Source organism: Cygnus olor, chromosome 5 (assembly GCF_009769625.2).
Source record: "Cygnus olor isolate bCygOlo1 chromosome 5, bCygOlo1.pri.v2, whole genome shotgun sequence".
Taxonomy (NCBI): domain Eukaryota; kingdom Metazoa; phylum Chordata; class Aves; order Anseriformes; family Anatidae; genus Cygnus; species Cygnus olor.
The window spans coordinates 17,612,264-17,631,613 of record NC_049173.1 but is presented as its reverse complement, the minus strand read 5'-3'; the positions used below and the strand labels follow the sequence as shown (position 1 = coordinate 17,631,613).

Below are 19,350 nucleotides of genomic sequence, written 5' to 3'. Positions count from 1 at the left end.
CAGCTTATTAAGATACAGCATCCCTACCACAGTGTATCGTAAGCACTAATTTGACAATGGCAAGTGCACTGGAAGCAAGTAAGACACACAACTGAGAGACTGAAAAAGCTAGTAGCTTCAGAACTTTGCTAATGCTTTATCTTGGCTTATTTTAGGTTGGATATTAGGAGAAATTTCTTTACTGAGAGGGTTGTGTGGCACTGGAACAGGCTGCCCAGGGCGGTGGTTGAGTCACCGTCCCTGGAGGTCTTCAAGAAACGTGTGGGTGGAGAACTTGGTAGCGTGGTTTAGTGGTGGATTCAGTACTAGGTCAAAGGTTGGTCCAGATGATCTTAGAGGCCTTTTCCAACATGAATGACTCTATGATTCTATCTCCATCTGAAAATTTCTTACCTCATATGCTGCATCTACACACAGTGAAAATGCAACAGCTCTCCCTTCAGCCGCTAGGTCACTGTGGCTCAGGCCAGTACTGTACCACCACTGCTCACCAGTGGATAGCTGAGTCCAGCCTTGGTCCGCAGACTATGGCCTGTTCTGAATCTGCAGTACTTGCCTTCTGGTGCTGGTGGTTTATGTTTCCTGCCAGCTGTGGTATCAGGAGGCAGCATGAAGCTCACGCATGTTGTTGTCTCCCCAGCTCCCTCCATCCCGAGGCCTGGAGGCGCTGCATGTCCCCACTTCTTCCTCCCAGCACCCAAAGCCACCCAGCATCTCCTCACCTTCCTCACACATGAGAAAAGAGGATTTCCCAGGTACATAGTACCCTTCAAGTATACACACCTGCGATGAAAACAGCCTCTACAGCTCTGAACCCCACCCATGTTAAGGGTAACAGTAACCTGCATAGGACCCTCAGGATGTCACCGACAGCGAGTGGAATCATAGAATGAATCATAGAATGGCCTCGGTTGAAAAGGATGTTAAAGATCATCTAGTTTCAACCCCCCTGCTCTCGGCAGGGTTGCCAACCACTAGAGCAGGCTGCCCAGAGCTGTATCCAGCCTGGCCTTGAATGCATCCAAGGATGGGGCATCCACAACCTCCCTGGGCAACCTGTTCCAGTGCCAGGAAGCAGCACGGCGGAGAGCATTTGCACCGGGCTGGCCAGGAGGAGCAATCCGCTGCTGACAGCCCGACCCACATAAACCACAACTACAGACGGGCTGTTTATGAAACAGACCCATCCATGGTGATTTCTCTAGCTCTGTATGTTCTTGGATGTCATTTATATGCTCACCCTTTTTCCCCTCTTTAGACATTGTATAGATACAACTGCATGGCCTCATTACAGTATGTTCCATACTGAAATCCTAACATTTTATCAGTAGGCTCTGTGGTTCTACTTTGACATTGCCTGGTTTCAAAAGCAAGGCTAGGTTTACTTACGGCATCACCGTGCTATCTACAAAGAGTCCTAGGTGCTACTGATAACTTCGTTTTCCAAGTTTTGAGTCAAAGGGTGAGAAATGATGAAAGTTCTGTTACTCAAGCCACAGGACTAACAGAAATGTTTTCAATTGCCAAAAGAAAAAACAAACAAACAAATCTTCCAAAAATGACACGTGCAGAACAGGCTAGAAGAAAACTTTAGACAAAGGTGCTTGAAATTAGGAGCCTCCAAGTCAACTCACTGAGTCAATAGTCAAGGATTTGAGCAAAAGCTTGATATTTAGCAAGAACTGAGGATACTGTGACTTCAGTGTCCTTATTCCACTGCCTGAAGACTAGATTTTATTTTTCTACTTCTGACGTTCCTGGGTTTGAAAGCTTGTGCTCCATGTAAAATTATCAGTAATGGACAGAAGGACATGAATTTCTTCCCATCGGTCAACCATTGATCTCATTAAAGAAGAAATAAGAAATATCAAGCAATGACATTTTAGAAGCTATATTGCTGTTCTTCATTAATGAAAGGTTCTCTATAAAACCACAGTAAACATACAGGTGGTATGTGGCTTCTGGAAACAGTAATTAGAAAAATTGTACAAATGTTCTAATTAAAAAAAAAATCTAAATTCAGGGGAATGCCTTATGTATCAAAAGGTCAAACAGTTGCAAATCCAGTACTAGGTTCTGTGGTTAAAAATTATAACCAATACAACTGTCCAAATACTATCAAGTACTTTGGGGATGATTAGCTAAATTGTCACTGTTTTCAAGGCTAGTACTTGTAGCCCATTCTTGTTGTACGCACTCAACACTACAGACACCAGCACTTGTCTGAACTTTTGAGACTATGGAAAGGGCATCAGAAGTGATGACACTCTTCAGAAGTATTTTTTTTTTTTTTGCATTTATCCACGTGTATTTCTCTCAAATATTCTGACAAATACTGTATTAAATATTCAGAGTCAGAACTGCGGTGTAAAAAGATGACCAGCCCTTTTATTAGTAAAATAAAATAGAAATGCAAAGATTAAAACACATTATTTAAATTTTTCTTCCTTTTGCCCTTAGCCAAAGAGTGTTTTGCATACAGCATTCTGTACGAACATATGTTATAATGAAGTCTATGGCTAACATCACTGTTTCAAAAGTACTACGACACCACAGTAGCACATACTAGAGTGACATTACCGTCATCGCTAGGAACAAGAGGGTAATTATAATAAAGCAGAGCTCTTCACAAAGCTGACAGTCACTGGGAACCATTTTCTACTTTGGTCTAGTAAGAGAGATTGTGAGGGCTACAGCATTACCCCCAGGTAACACACCATTTCGCACCCCCCCAAAGCAGACGTGAGCTGCCATCTGCTCCTCAGGTCCAGGGCACTGCCACGGGAAGGAGCATCCACATGGCGCTTCACAAAAAGCTCCTGGCACGAGAGGGCACGCACCTCCTTTCTCATGCCCAGATCTTAAACAAAACACAGAAGTTGCAGGTACACCACAACACTGTCAGCCTGGCAGGACAACTACCAGCAAATATGTCTTTAAGGGAAGGATTTTTTCAGTATGGACAAAGCCATACACCCTCCATCTGTGCACCATCGAGCAGGGATCAGAAGAGCCAAACTGTAATCACTGGCTAACAAAAGGCCTTTGACACTAAGAAAAACAAAATAAAACACTTCTTTGTATACTGGCCTTTCACAAAACCTCAAAAAGTTGAATATACTGAAAGACATCATCTTCTGAAAACTAGGAAAAAGCCTTTGGGGTTTCCCTCTAAAAAACATCCAAACAGCACTATTTTGGGGAAAAAAACAGTGAAAATAAACAAACCAAAAAAGAGTTAAAAATAATGTTAACAAATTTCAACAAATCAGATTTTTCTAATACTGATCTGAAAGCAAACAGATAAAGAGCTTAATATGACCTACCTTTAATCTTTCAAGTCCATATAAACCTATCGGGTTTTCTCACAACTATCTTTTTGAGGATCATTGTTCATTTTTTTACTTAGAACTTGCTAACAAAATACTTTCAATTTAATACCAGATCTGAAGGGCCTTCCTAGGTCATTCATTTTGCCCTCCTGTTGCCACAGATAACCTCAGCACAGAGTTTCTTCTGAAAACCTAGCAAGTTCCAGTGGTTAGACTAATTGCTAGGAATCTTCAAATCCTCTTTCCAAACTTCTCTCTAGCCAGTTTGTTCTTGTTTGTGCCAATGTCACCTAGCCTTATTTGGATGATGCCTATTCTTCTCATGTTTACATGGCGCATGTTTTGTTTCCTACTCCTCTCAGGAAATGCTTCAGAGACTTTCCACTGCTGCAGTTCAGTCACCTACACGCTCACTGTGTCTAGAAACAAGCCTGATGCAAAGCAACAGACCCATTTTGTCATCCAGCCACATTATACTTGGGATTACAAAACAAGCCCATGGCCAGCTGGGGAGGAAACCCAAGTGAAAAACTCATGCTTTAGCTCACACTGATGGTACACTTGCCCTGGTGATCAGTCTCAGATTTTACTGGGCATTTTTCATATTTACTGCATGTTTCAGGGACGTGAGGGAACCAGTGGAGCATGAACGTGTTGTGTTCTATGAACACCACCATCCATAATGGAAGGGTAGATCTGTAGGCTTACAGACCTCGTGGGGAGAGCAGACTCTTGACAATGCGATGTTCTGTGGTCAGCTCCTGAGTGGTGGAGATGTAGCTCAGATCAGCTAGTACCCCCAGCTCCACAGGCACTCCCACACTTGGTCTTGCTGTTGTGTCTGTATTTGTGAGCGATGTGTTTCTGTGATTTAAGGCCTGAAGGTCTCCAAGTCTCACCTGTGATCAAACTGAGGCCCTGTAACTGCTCTTCCCAAGTACAGGTAGTAAGTACATCGACTATCCTACAATCTTTTGTTAGTTTAGGCTTCATTAGCTCTTACTGGACTAGTGATATCACTGCCTCTACAGGTTCTTCCAGAATTCTCCTCCACAAGCAAGTGCTTCCAACCTTTTCCATACATACTGTCCACACATTTCCACTACTAATTTTACCTTTGACAAATATCACATTCCTGTTTAAGACTGAGGGAAAATGAGTTTAACGTGGCTCTGGACTTTTTATAAATGGTTTTCCATTGCTGCACCGATGGACACAGCACTTCAAATCACATGCTGCAGTTAGCTCACAGCTCGAAATCCATTTTCTGAACTGTATAGTCAGTGCACAAGGTTGGAATCTGCAGAGAAACTGGTGTAAAACTAAATGCTGTTTCTCCCTCAGTCCTTTCCTTTGGTTTACTATTGCCAGCTGACAAGGAGCTGAAATAGATTTGAATCCTGCTTCCAAGAGTGTCAGAATCTCGTCCATTTGAGCCACTTTTCTAGTTCACTGGAGCACAGTTGGCAGGGAGAACACGAGAATGACAGAAAGGCACTCCCACACAAGGCTGTGATTCGATGAGAACAAGCAAACTGGGAAGTTAATGCTCACCGAGCGCTGAGCCGACATTCAGAGTGGCAGCTTCCACTTTGGGGCTAAGAGCTACAGCAGCAGCGTGGGTTTGGTGAGCAGGTGGGAAAGCGGGAGCTTACGGCAAGCACTGAGTGTGGGGAGATACAAGCATTTCCTACCAGCTACTGGTTAAACATTCATGGATCCTACCTTAGGCAAAAATATTCAGATACAAGTGTATTAAATCAAATGCAACGCATGCTGCAGAAAGACTGCACCTACTAACAAGACTTCCTATGATTTTCTGAAGCTTAGGGTTTAATTCTGAAGCCAGTGAGATGACTTTGGATGCCCAGGCTAAAGCTACATCATTTATTTTCAACAGGGATCACCAGCTGTTCACACTATCATATCACAATTTTAAAGGAAATTACGTTTGATGCATCAATTACTTTAATAGATCTGACAGCGTTTCAGACTGTTTTAGACCTTACATCAAGAACAGTTATTTCTGGCAACTGTAACCTCCCAACTTCTGGCTAGGCGTTCAATTAACATGACAAAGCATCATCACAGACTGCAGTAGTGTCATAGCATTTAATAGCCCTCCGGTAAATCTTCGGGTCTGTGACCCTCATAATGCCATCTGTTCCTATGCCATTGTGGCTATGACTTTTCAAATGGTCATAAATTAAAATCCAGACAGAATCCCAAAGAAGCTATTGTCAGCTGTCAGGATGAACTGTAACAGACCACGAAAAAAAATGGAAATTGAAATGGGTCTTGATAGGGGTTTGCTTGCTCTTTTGAACATTTGTAACCACTTGACAACACCTGCTTTAAGGTATTACTTGTCCACTCCCATTTAGAAAACAAAGGGCTTTGTTTTCAAGCAAGAAAATATACTTTTAAAACCACATCTTTGTTTCCAGTAACTTATTTTAAGGTACCAAAACCCACCTTCTAGCAGAGAAATTTTAATTAAAAAAAGTGGTCTGCTCTTTTAGTAGGTCAGATTTCCCTGGCCAGTAGGCAAATATTTTTCCCAAAGCACTACCTAACACAATTTTTGTCTCTGTAGATTTAGAGCTCTGAATCTATTTCCACATTGTGTATTCTACAGACCACACATTGAATCTGCCTTTTTTTTTTTTCACTTCCCATAGTCCTTTCCTGATAAGGTCCTGCATTATACTACTTTGTAACACTCACAATGCACTATTTTGTCTAAATGTGTTATGCTGCAGTCATACAGCTAACCAACCTAATGTAAGAGAATACATTATGTTATTCTCTTGAATCATTTTAAAAAGTTAACTTTTAGCAGCTAGATCCACGATCACTGACTATAACGAAGCCTTGTTTGATTTTCTGACTGTCTTATGTTCCTACAGCAGAGAATTTAGAAATGCTACGTCTCATGCATACTTCCTGATAGCTAATACAATACTTGAAAACATGTAGCAGTCCTGGTAGTCTTTCATTTTGCCTCTATTTTCATAAAACTTGCAGTATCCCAGATGTTGTTATTATTATTAAAGATGATTCAGTCTTCTCTCCAGATGAAATTGGCAGAAGAACTTAGAAGTTATGAAGGAAAAGCTGACAAACACACATACAAACAACAATGATTTGGTAACCCTGACTTCCTTAGCATATCAGTCTTAAATAGCAAGTTCAATGTGTGCAATTTAAACAGCGTATCAGTGGCTGAGGCTGCACTGAGCTGCAATAGATCTTTCACCAGCACCGGTGATTAGGAGGTGATCAGTGAAATACTACCTGGAGAAGACCTGAACTGAAACATTACCTTCAGATATATCCACAAAAAACATTAATGGCCTTTTATGAAGTTTAGTTCCTGGGGTAATAGAGAAGCATTTAAAACCGTTGAGATTTTTCTTTATATTATACAGTAATAATTCAAGGTATTTAGAAAAATAATTGAAAGAATCAAGTGTCTGTATCTTAGATACATGTCAGATACATGTAAGCTACACACGTTTCAGGTTAGCAGAGCACAGTTGTAATATACTGTTTTGTACAGAGCTTTTTTAGTTTCCTGAGACACCAGTAAGTGCATTTTAAAACAACACAAGTATAAGACTACATTCAACCTCAACATCTGGAAAATAATAAATATTTACAACCATTTTGACAAGCTTAGGAATTATCAAGGTATTAAACTGCCCTCCCTAGTTTACCTCCCACTAATCACAGAGGGGAAGCACAGAGTTACGGTTTGCCATGTCTTATGAAACTAAGGTAGGGTATTACCACTATGTAGGAAAAAGCTGTCCTGAGAAGTTTTACTCAAAATTATATATATTGCATATAATGGTAAATACATGAACACACTAATAACATAGCCCCAAAAGGGGATTTATAATATTAGTTCTTCAAATCCCACTCATGAGCAACTAAGCAAGAGTTATAGATGTGCTCACCAGTTCATGTTAGGGGCTATAATATCCTCCAAGTTTCCCCAAAGGTCATCAAAAGGGACTTAGGTCTTCTTTGCTCAAACCCAGGAAGGAGTCCAATTTGTAAGACAGGAGAGTGCATCAAAGCACAGACCTGAGCAGAACACCTGGGAAAAACTAACAACCCATGAAATGCAGCACTTCTTTTTCCTTCAGATCCCTAGAACCACAGACTTTACGTTTACTGTTGGTTTTAAGTTAGCTTTTCTTCAACTTTCCACCAAAAAATAATATAAGATAAAAAACAAAGATCTACGGAAGTAGTTTGTGTTTATTGCCTACACTATAACACTGTGCTAAGTTTAACTGAGCTCTCAAAATCAGATCAAATATTTATCAAAGTACTGATGCCACAGATAATTCTGAAACAGATTGCTATCCAGACAGTCATTTCCTTCACCAACTATCTCAGCTGCAATGATTCGGAAAATAATATATTCACTGAGCAAATCTAAGATAACATTGACAAAATCTTCCAGAAAAGAGGATAGCTGGGGGAAAGGGAGATGTAGGTAAATGGACTGATTCATTATTTAAGACTATTAAAAGTTCTGCAGTGAATTTGAGACAAAGGTCTCATTTGAATTGGCGTGAGCTGAAATGGCTATCAAGGAGCTGCCACACATCCCTTCACTTAAACTACATGCAAACGCAATAACTACCAAAAAGATAATTTTCACTGATTAACAGTACAGCTTTGTTTTTTGAGAATAAATTATACATACTTCAGAGCAAAATAGTCAGAAACCAGGTATTACTACTCAAAGCTGTTACGAAAACAAATACTGTAACCATTTAAAACTATCTAGACTTTTACTATTTTTTTAAATCTAAAGTGATTTCAGTATTAGTCTTCTATAACAGTAATAGTCAATCTGCCACGCCACGTGTCTTAGTTGCCATACTATCTGCAGCTGCTCCATGTGGCCAGGTACATTTTTACTTCTCTAAACCTTCTCAGATGCTTAAATATTCATGCTTAAAAATATAGAGAGCTGAAACTAAAAATGCAACTATGAGACCAAATATCAAATATTCCATTGAAGATATAAATCAGCTATTGGCACAACAATGTAGAAGTTTATAGTGTGTAGGAGACAAGAGTTTAGCTGATGGAAAGCGCAAAGGGGGCACTTGGAACTTATAGAATAGTTTTGTACATATTTGATTAACTAAAAAGCTCCTATCTTTTTGCCCTCTATAACATCCATGCACGTTAATACAGTGACCTTCTAGTACCACATGGAGCCTACAGGAAATCTGCAGAAGGGCTCCTTGTCAGGGAGTTCAGTAATAGGACAAGTAGTAATGGCTTTAAAATAAAAGAGGGCAGGTTTAGATTAGATGTTAGGAGGAAATTCTTTATTCTGAGGGTGATGAGGCACTGGCACAGGCTGCCCAGAGAAGCTGTGGATGCCCCATCCCTGGAGGTGTTCAAGGCAAGGCTGGATGGGACTTTGGGCAGCCTGCTCTGGTGGGAGGTATCCCTGCCCAAGGCAATGAGGTGGGAACTGGGTGGTCTTTAAAGTTCCTTCCAACCCAAACCATTCTGTGATTCTATACTATCAGAAAAAAAAAAGGTGCAGATCAACATTTCACTGCTGATTGAAAAAGCAGTGACGAAAGCCCCAAACAACTTTTTTTTTTTATCAAGTTTAGCATCACTAAGTTCCACTCATGATATATTTTCCCACTCACATCAGTTTAGCCATGCAGCTTACCATGACATAAGTGATGTTAAAGGCATTAAAAGCTCTAAATCTGCTCTCACTATGCTTTGTGTGGTGAACTTGAATCAAAAGCACAGTGCATATGTTTATGTGCAGATGGCAGAGAACTGGAAAGGGTCTAGGTTTTAGATAGCATTGATCCTTGTGCTATTGCACATAGATAACTAGCTCAGGCAAATGAACTGCACAACAGAGCCTCTCGTACATGTTTACCCAGCATCCAGGTTCAACATGGTCAGATTAACACGCCTTCAAATGGATGCCTACAATGTTGACCTGACTTTTCAGTCGCTAACCAATTAAGCCAAGACAAACTGAAACTCAGACCGCTGTTTCACAATACCAAATGTACAGCACCAATGCCAGTTTACCAAGCTACCGGCTTGCATCTTTAGCGTTGATGTTAACGTTGCATCACGTCATAGCAACAGCATGAAAAGATCCTTTATGCTCAGCAGAAAACCAGATTAAAAAAAGCATCCGGACTTTTGCAACAGAAGGAAAGGAATTCTCTTTTTAAAGCCAACATAGAACCAAAAAAACTGGGAGAAATCCAGATAACCAAATTGTGAGAACTAGATTATCCTAGTAAAGGACAGAAATGATACAGAAAATACGTTTTAAAAATGGCTAGCAGATTAATAGTGGAGCCATTTTTACTAACAAAAAGTAATGTTATTTGTATATCAGAAAGAAAATGATTGTTTAAGTTTTCTTAAGTTATATGCAAGGCCTTAGAACAAATGTTGAAGAAGGAAAGGTCAGCAGTACAGTAATAGGGAGAAGTGGAATAAAGCACAGCATGTGTTTATTACTGGTGAGACACCAAGCTAGCCTGATAGTATTTGATTACCTAGAGGAATTGCAGGCCAAAAAAATAAAATAAAATGTTGCAGAACTAATTGTCTGATTTCAGTAAATTCACGGGAAGTTCAGGCTGGATGTCAGGAAAAGGATCTTTGTGGAGGGGGTGGTCAGACACTGGGAGAGGCTCCCCAGGGCAATGGTCACAGCACCGAGCCTGCTGGAGTTCAAGAAACGTTTGGACAATGCTCTCAGACACGTGGTCTGATTTTTTGGGTGGTTCTGGGTGGAGCCAGGAGTTGGACTCGATGATCCTTGTGGAACCTTCCAATATCCTTCCAAGTCAGGATATTCTATGATTCCATGACAGTTTCAATATAGCGGGGTACTGGAAAAGGAGCCAAACTAGAGGTGGCACGGAGCAGCGTAAGAATATAAGAATGAGTTAAGAACCAGCTTTCTACTAGAGATGGATGAGTAGACTTCAAGGTTTGGGCTCAAGCCCTATCTTAGTTTAATTTATGGTCTTAGCACATACATATCAAGAGTGCTGATGAAATTTGGTTGCAACAAATGTAGAGCAAAGAAGCAGGTCAGCCAGAGGCTTTCAGCAGAGGAGCTCCGGCAGTCCATCACTCTGGGCACACTGGTTTCTTGAAAGACCGGTCATCTATTTCCTAACTTTAGTAAGAGAAGACAGCAGTCACTTTTATTCAGAGAAAACACTGGCCTTATTTTAGTGAGAAAAGAGACTGCCGCAGTACCCAAGGTAACTAGTATGTCTCCTATGCCCTACTGAGAAATCAGGAAATGGCAGCTTTCTGATGAGCAGTAGCTGCTCCTAACTTTCTTCATACTGTTTGCTACTCCTCGTCCAAAATATATACTCTAATATGAAGAATAATGGAAAAATAACAATCAAACCTTAGAAAGGAATAGAGTTTTCAGAGTCAGAGAAAACATGCTTCATATTTTCCCACGGAGTTAAAACTCAGTGAAATAATTGTTTTCTCCTATTAGTTTGATCACCTTTAGTAAAAAAAAAATCCTGACAAAAAATAGCTTGGCACTACACTTAAAGGCCAACTATTTAACTCAACCTAAAACAGTCAGCTAATAGAAAATGCAGTCTACGTTTAACGAAAACTAATCTAGGAGAAGTTATATTATGATTTTCATACCTAAGTTGGTTGAATCCCTCCAAAGTACAAGGTTCACCTCATCTTTAAACTGTATATGCATGAGCAGGAGAAGAACTGCTAAATACGGCACTGACTAGCAGGAAAGTAGAGCTTCAGTAAATGGAAAAGGTCTTCAAATAAAATTTAAAATGAGATGACTTGGAGAGATAAAGAGATAAAAAGACCATTCCAGACAGGATTTGCAGAGAAAACTCTACCACAGTAGACAACTTATCTGTGCATTGCAGCTGCTTGACATAACCCTGGCAAAAAAAAATAAAATGCTGAGGGACAGTTGCTTCCAGATCTCTTTTTTTTTTTTATTTTTTTATTTTTTTTTACTAAGGTAGGCCAGTTTCTGCTTGATGAGGATAAGATAAAGCAGCATATTTACAAACAGGTAGTTTTAGCTCCCAGTCAGAACAAAAGGATTCATTATAATTGATTAGGTAACTTCTGGTCTTAAAAGAAGTCTGTCTTGACTATGGCTTATGCCAAAGCAAGCCAAGACTCTGAGACAGATGTAAAGCAAAAAGCAAAAGGTAATTTCATCAGCGCACTAGAAATGCACCTGAGAACTGCAGAAGATTTATAGAATGCACGCACTGGTAACTCCTGTGCAACTTCACAGTAATACTTTCCCTTAAGAGACTTGGCTAAAGAGCTAGGTCCCAGGTACTTGGCCCCAGTACGGCAAGTTCCTCATACGCAATTACCAACTATGCCAGGTATTTGAAAATATACATCAAGTGTTTTGTCTCATTCTGGTTGCTGTTGGTGGTAGCATTTAATTATACTTCACTAGTATGCAAAGTTACATGGCACATTAGAAAAAGAAAAGAACACGGGTAAATGACTTCGTCTCAAATGTTTGCCTGTAGTTGATGAGTTCTTACCTACACAATTCCACAACCACCTTTCTCAGGAAAAAGGAAAAAAATATCCTTTTCATTCTCTTTTTAATGTTGAGGACAGCTGCTGTCTCCAGTCTGTCTCATAACCTTTAAAGGCTTTATTTTGGGGGCAATATGACGTATTTATTAATTATATGATATTTGATTATTAGGTGCCAGATGTTGCCTAGAAGCAAAAGCCCTTATTGACTACAGGGAAGACTGCGATGCATACCAGGTGCCACACAGCTTCTTGCTGGGCAAGTTCTCAGCTCCAGCTATAAAGTAATATTTTAATAAATTCAATAAGCACAAAAATGCCCAGGGAAGCAAAATAATCGTAATTAGCCCGGCACATTCTTCAGCAGAATGACCTAATTTAGAAAGTGTTTTGCAAAGCAATTCTCATATCAAAAGGTAATTACATACACAAAAAAATGAAAACTGTTTCTGAGGTCTATGCAAAAATGCACTATCAAGTACCCATGAAAAGAGATGTAACAGACTGTAGAGAATAGTAGGGTAAAGCCTACATTTTCAAAATTCTTCCAGACATTCACTTGTTTCCATTTTATTCTTTGTTTAACCAGGAAAAACTTAAATACCAAGAGCAACTATTAGCACCTCACTGACATAAGGCCTCCTGAATTACTAGAGACTACTGATATTTTCATCCTATTACACTAGTCTTGCTTGGTAGTATTTTTACACATGTAAAAATCTGTATTGCTTTTCCCCCACCTCCATCCTCTTTTATGTCATCAGTAATGCAGAAAAAGGCATGGAAGAAAGAGTAGATTACACTGGACATCAACAACGTCCTCCTGCTTGTATTTTGAAAATTGAAAACAAAGCTCAGAATCTACAGAGTGGAGAGAAGCAACTCTGGAGTGATACTGCACACTGTAGACAGACCTCCTGCAACAGCAAATTGTGATGAGTTATCTGATGGGTGGAATTTTATCAGTTTCACACAATGCAACAAAAACACTGGAATGATTCGTGACCTGCCAACTAAAGAGGAGCTACTCTAGCCAAAGCATCCCTTACTCCTGCCAGGGTGTACCACTAATTATTTTTCCATTTGTTAAAAATGGGAACAAATAGAAATGATAAAACGGCTTCTGGTAAGCTGTGCCTGAATTGATAAAACATGGAAAAATCTACCACAGAGATAACATGAAAACAGACAAAAACAGAAAGCTACGGCTGAGTGTACCGGGCAAAAATCTCTACTGTAAGAAAAAATAAGGAAAGATGGGGGGGGAGAGAGAGGGAGATAAATTAAAAAGAGAAAGATAACCACTTTTCAATTCAGGAAGAAAACACCTTTGAAATAAAAATCTCAGGAAAGTTAACTAAGAAATAGATCTAAAAAACACTTAAAGAGTTACAGAATGTTAATTAACTCTTACCAATTCCTACTAGATTTCCATAAATACTATATGGCCCATCTTACTCCAGTTTCTTTCAGTACAACAGTGCATGCTGTACAAAATTACATTACCTTTGCATCTTCAGGTATTCACAGATCGTCTAAACCAAGCAACTAATTCAAGCCAAGTGCAGTATTCCTCTTTAAATGGCTGTCAGCTGAGGACAGCACAGACATTTCTCATGTTGAAACCTGCTGAAGAGCCCTTACAGAGCTCACTCAGATGGCGAAAAGCATCGAAGTGTGGAGGTATTTTCTTGTTGGAACATACACTCCTGCTACAGCTGCTGTAAACCATCTGGAGTTAGGACTGGCTAACGTGAAAAGAAAGCTCCGTTGTCTTTTATGAATCAGGACCTATGTTTTATCAGCCTTGAAATACCACTTTCAGGACAACAGTTCCCAGGATGAGCACAGACATTTTGGAGGGCAAACCCAAAGTATTTTACTAACAAAGCTAACAACTGATTGCCATTATTTCTTCATTCTCCAAACACTATGTGCATAAGGATGCCGTTAAAAAGCAAGTCAAATGAACACTAAGATTTAGCACTAGCATTTAGCTCTACAGTAATCAGTTACAACACAAAACACCCACAGGGATCAGTATAATGTCCTTGGGACAAGTCTATGTGGCCTAAACCAACAATTTTTATAATATAATGGCCTTACATTGAAAAATCAAATGACTGAGTGAACATTTCCCAAATGAGGTCCTTGTTAGGAAAGGAAGAATAAATACTAGAGAATACTGCCTCACTGAAGGAAAAGAAAAAAAGTTACTTTGGGTGATAGCGTTCAGTTTTTCTGTTCTTGAGCTCCCCTGATCCCTTCAAGTAGGGTCTGAACTCACATCTCTACCATCTTCTCAGCTTTTCCTTTCTTTCAGTTGATGCAGTGTTTTTGACAGACTCATAAGCATATACTATCCATACCGTCTGCTTGGCTTCTTTCTGGCAAAGTATTTTTTGGATTGGAAAAAAAATGTAGGTAGAAATTAATAACAATATATTTGTAACTGAGAGGTAAAGCACGTGTAGTTAGTCTAAAGAAGCCTTAAGAGATGTGACTTACGTAGCATTACAGAAAACTTTAACAGATATCTAACAGCGTGGAGTGGAGAATGTAATTCTTTAAGATAATGATTTTTGAAAACTTATTTCTGCTTGAGTAATTTTGGACAAGTAATTTCACCCTTTCTCTTTCAGTTTTATGCTCTTAAAATAGCTAAGCTACTAATAGGATTAACTGACAAGTATTATAACGAATTACTTAATATTAAAAAAAAAAACCTGGAATCTTCTAGGATTATAATGATATTCAGATGCCAGAAAAACTATTTCGTGTAAAAGCTGCATTTAGCTAAAGATTTTTCAGCCTGAGAGCGAATATGTAGATTTGTTTCCTGGACAATGAGTTGAAATATTCATTGCCTTTTCAGGCATTACTGAATGATGGCCTGTTTCAGGACTTTTCAGACGTCATCAGTAAGGGCTACTTTCCACAACAGCACTCTGACTGTAGGAGATAAAAGACTGTTTATTCTTTTTTCACAAGGGAGGAAAACAATGACAAAAGCAGGAAGGCAGCAGTAATGCAGAAATCTGGAGGTGATGATAAAGAGCAGGGAGAATAGAGAAAGTTGTTCAAAGAAATCCATTCTGGCCAAAATCGGGCAGGTGACAACCACGTACATGTGACATTCATTTGAAGTACGAAACATCATTTTTCAATTTTATCATGAAGCATAACATTTTAAATTTCAGCAGGTTTGATAAAAGTGATTTGAAACCCAGAACACAAACCTAAGTATTTCAAACCTTTGGAATACAACTTTGCATTGTATTCCCAGAGCACATTATACAACCTTTAAAAACAAGAAAGGAGGCTGCATTTGTTCAAATGCATTGCTGCTTACACTCTGTGAAGTACACTAATTGATATCGACGTGCTACTGCTTCAGTGTTGACATCTTGCAAGAGCTGGATCTAGTTCAATAGCAAGATGGTAAAAACCCAGGCTTGGAGAAAATTTCAATTAATGACAAATGGTAAAGAAATTGGACCTGAGAACAAGGTAAATCTTAAAATGAAAACTGCTTAACAGAATACAGTGAATGAATGTATGGATATAAACATTAACTGTATGGGGAATAATTCAGATGCAGAAGCAACTCAAGGGAATTTTAACACTTCTCTTCAAAAGAACTTGTTGCTGTTATTCAGTTGATTTAACTAGAAACACACTTTAGAAGGGACTGAAATAGGAGCATGAACACAAACACACTGCCCCCTGCAGTCATGTTTCTGTTAGAATCTCTCACACCTTATGTAATGTAACCGCAGTCAGTCCAATTTCCCAAGAAGTTTGAGTGAACAGGGACGGAATACAGATAAAGAAATTGTCCGTTATTCATGGATCATGTTCCCACCATTTCATGTCATGTTGTCTTAGGCATTTCACTAACACAGCAAATATTAGCAGGAGTTAACATCTCCTTCCAAACCCTCTCATTTAACATGACTGTTTCCTTGGTGAGCAGACACTTTACACCACTCTTAACTGCTCCAATTTTCACACCATTGCTCAGTTCTCCAGTTTTTCCTTATTCCAGTAATTCTTACTTCTACTCCAGGTAAAATTTCCCTCTTTTTCTAGAGGCTTGTTTCTAATTGACTAACAGTATTTTAATTTTTACAGGCAATGGTATCTCTTATAAGGTAATCCTACTGTTTTTACCAATTCAAGATATTTTATGTAGGCTATAAATTAATAACTCCTGAAATTCCCTGAATTAAGTCAAACTTCTGAAATCGCAAAGCACTGATAATGATTTTTGAAAGGGAAATAAAAGACAGTAGCCAATAAGCCAAGCTAATCATAAAACTAAACAAAAAATTTATCCTTAACAAACTAGTAAACAGCTTTATTTATGTGACAAATTTTGACCAATTCTGAGAACCTATGCATATTCACATTTTCAGGTGACAACTGAGATTGCTCAGTTCTCTTTGGGCATGTTGGGAGGGATGGAGAAACCAGCACTTAACTCTCACCCTGCAGAAGGATCAACGTCTGAATTAATCTAGCCAGAATTAGAATACTATGCTGTAGGAAAATTGCTATATTCCACAAATGAGATTATATCAATTAAAACATCCTTCCAGCACTTTATGGCGGAGCTTTTTCAGTAGACTATGGTCAGGAATAAGTACTAAACAGAGTTTCAGTCAAAAAAAGTTGTACTGAAAGATAGTAAAGATTCAAAATTTAAAATAATCTTTGGATGTTAAATCATCAGCCTTCTTAGCAGAGTGATGTATCATCTTTAAAAGGAAATTACAAAAGGAGAAATCATACCTACCTATTAGCAATAAGCTATTATTGTTCTTCTCTGTGCAACTACACATAGTATCTCTAATCAAAGATCCACATTAACACCAGGAAATTTTAACTTCAAATTGGACTGAGTGTCTAATGTTACTCATTCTAAAATTGAAATTAAAAAAAAAAACCTAAAAAACTCATTTCAAGTTTCGCTATTTCCAGTATTTGACTTGAAGACATAGGGAAGGATATGTATACTACAAGGTAGAACTTCTGTGTCATCCTTACATCTTACTTCCTTCTTGTTGAATTTTATAAATAAAGTTATTGTGACTTATGTTTGATATTTGCCAAAAAAAAGAGACAGACCAAACAACAAAAAACAACAACAAAATAAATTCAACAAAGCTTATTAAATTAACCTAAGCTCTAAAGTAAGCAGCATGCTGAAACAGTAGCATTTTGTTTTGCTTTTTAAGCATTACTAGAAAGCCATATCAAATCATTTTAAAATACCTAATTAATCATATAAAATGCGCATTTTTTTTCACAGAACTATGATTCCTAAACTGATGGTCATCTTATAATAGTTGTATTCAGAATTCTAAGTTAAAGTTTCAGCTGTTATTTTAGAGTCTGGTACCTCCATAGCACTGCTGCTATAGCTTGCCTGCCACTAAGATTACATCTTTTTATTATAAATAAGTATACAGCCAAAAACAAAGTGTTGAGATGTACAGGTACTCATCTATACTCGCAAGCAAAATAAACGCTGTAAATGTCCTTCTCAAAATATTTTTGCAATTGTCAAAAGATGAGATGAATACAAATTCCTGTACTTTTCCCTTTATCAAATTACACTGACTAGTATTTTTAATAGTGTTTATCTCCAATGTTTGTATTTAAGCAGCATAAATCTCTCAGCATATATTTAAAATAATATCTTAACATGGAAAAAATTCTAGAGAAACTGAGAAAGATTCTTAAGAGCAAAATTTTAAATTATGAGAATGCTTAAAAAGGACTGGCCAATCCAATGAAATTAATAGATTTCCTCCATCCTCCAGCCATTTCTTCCAATAGATTTTCCATGCAGCCATCTCAAACTGAAAAGGTCATAAACTGGGAATCCAGACTGGAAACATAGTATTTTTCATCTCTCAGGACTCTCATATTAACTAATTTCTCAGTTATTCTGAAGAGCACTGGGTGTTTACAGACTATTTATTAAAGGGAGGAGGAGCAAAAGAAATCCAGAAAAACATAAGCCTTCATTTTCACTGAACTGCGCTGGTTGACTGCCAGCTTTCTTCAGAAAAATTAACCTTTCAGTATTTGTCAGTAGGCTCAAATATCTTGAAATGCTGAAAAGGTGAAACAAAAAACTTTTCTTGTGCTGTCTTCCTGTCTGATCTTTTGTCTCACATGTTCCCCTCAGGGATGCACAAGAAATTTCTCTGAATAATTCATAAGCACCTAGGCAGAAACCAGCTTATCCTACTAAACAAAAAGGTTGGGCAGAAGAAGCTGACTGCTGCTGTTCTACTTTGCTCTATCCTAAAGAAAAGGATACTAGATTGAGAAAGAGATAAATTTTCCAAGTGTAGTAAGGACAATATATATAAAATATATCTGTGTGTATAATTATATAAATATATGTATACATTTGTTTACTGGGAAAGGCACCTTCGTTATTAGAGCTACACATTTCTTTGAGGGCAAAACTGATTATCTATCTTCCAAAAATCGAAGAAATCATGTAGCATTAATTAATAGGTATTAACATGTAGTTAATCAATGTGTAGAATTCCACTTTTAGTCAGGAATTAGTTACTAGAATGACTGGTCTTTCATCTAGACTATGGTATCTAACTCTTCTCCTGCCACGATCCACCTTCATTTCCCAATGGCTCTGAGTATTAGGCAGATGCGAATAACTTCTTTTCCTGAAGTCTCTGTTAGGACTGAAATATGTATTGCCTCCAGATCCTTTTCATGCCCAACAGGCAAAGAAGAGAATAAAAAGCCACAAAAGATTGCTTTTAAATCTACCTCGCTAATAAGAAAATGGATCCAAAAGAGATCGAAAACTCATAAGCTATGGAGCAGCCATACAAGTTCTTTAAGATTGCAGAATCCAGTACCACAAATTGCAACAAAATAATTTATTAACATGAACTTTTGACTTACCAGCCTCTGCATGCTTTTCACATGCGTGGGACTAATAGATAAGGCCTCTTCATACCAGCGTTTGGCTTCATCAATATTTCCACGAAGTTCAGCCACCTGACCTCTCATGTAGAGAACATAGTGTGACATCGGAAAGAGATTAGCTGCTTCCTGGGTACACGCTGTGGCCTCAGCAGGCTTCCCAATCCCTATGTACACTTCAGCTGTGGAAGGAAAGAGTGAAGACCAATGAATGATTCCTGCAACATCGTACCACGACCAGATATTTTAACAAGCTTTCTATGTGTGCATATTGTTTCATTCCAGGCAAAGGTCATTTTCCTCAAGAAATTTTGCAGCTTAGGAGGAACTATCGCATAAATTGTTTTAAATGGCTGCTTTAAACACCAGAAAACTCTTTATAGTTTTTTTTAAACTCTCTGATTATTTTTAACCAGAGTCTTGGATTTTTTGTCTTATT

General features: G+C 38.4%; 1 protein-coding gene across 4 annotated transcripts in view; it reads right to left on the bottom strand.

The window, feature by feature from the left end:
- Positions 1-19,350, bottom strand: part of TTC7B (tetratricopeptide repeat domain 7B) — a 138,627-nt gene that overhangs the window by 9,953 nt on the left and 109,324 nt on the right. For all 4 annotated transcript variants that reach the window (XM_040558699.1, XM_040558700.1, XM_040558701.1 and 1 more), the window contains one exon: positions 18,891-19,093. In XM_040558699.1, coding sequence (XP_040414633.1) covers positions 18,891-19,093 — 203 coding nt within the window. The remainder of the gene's footprint in view (positions 1-18,890; positions 19,094-19,350) is intronic.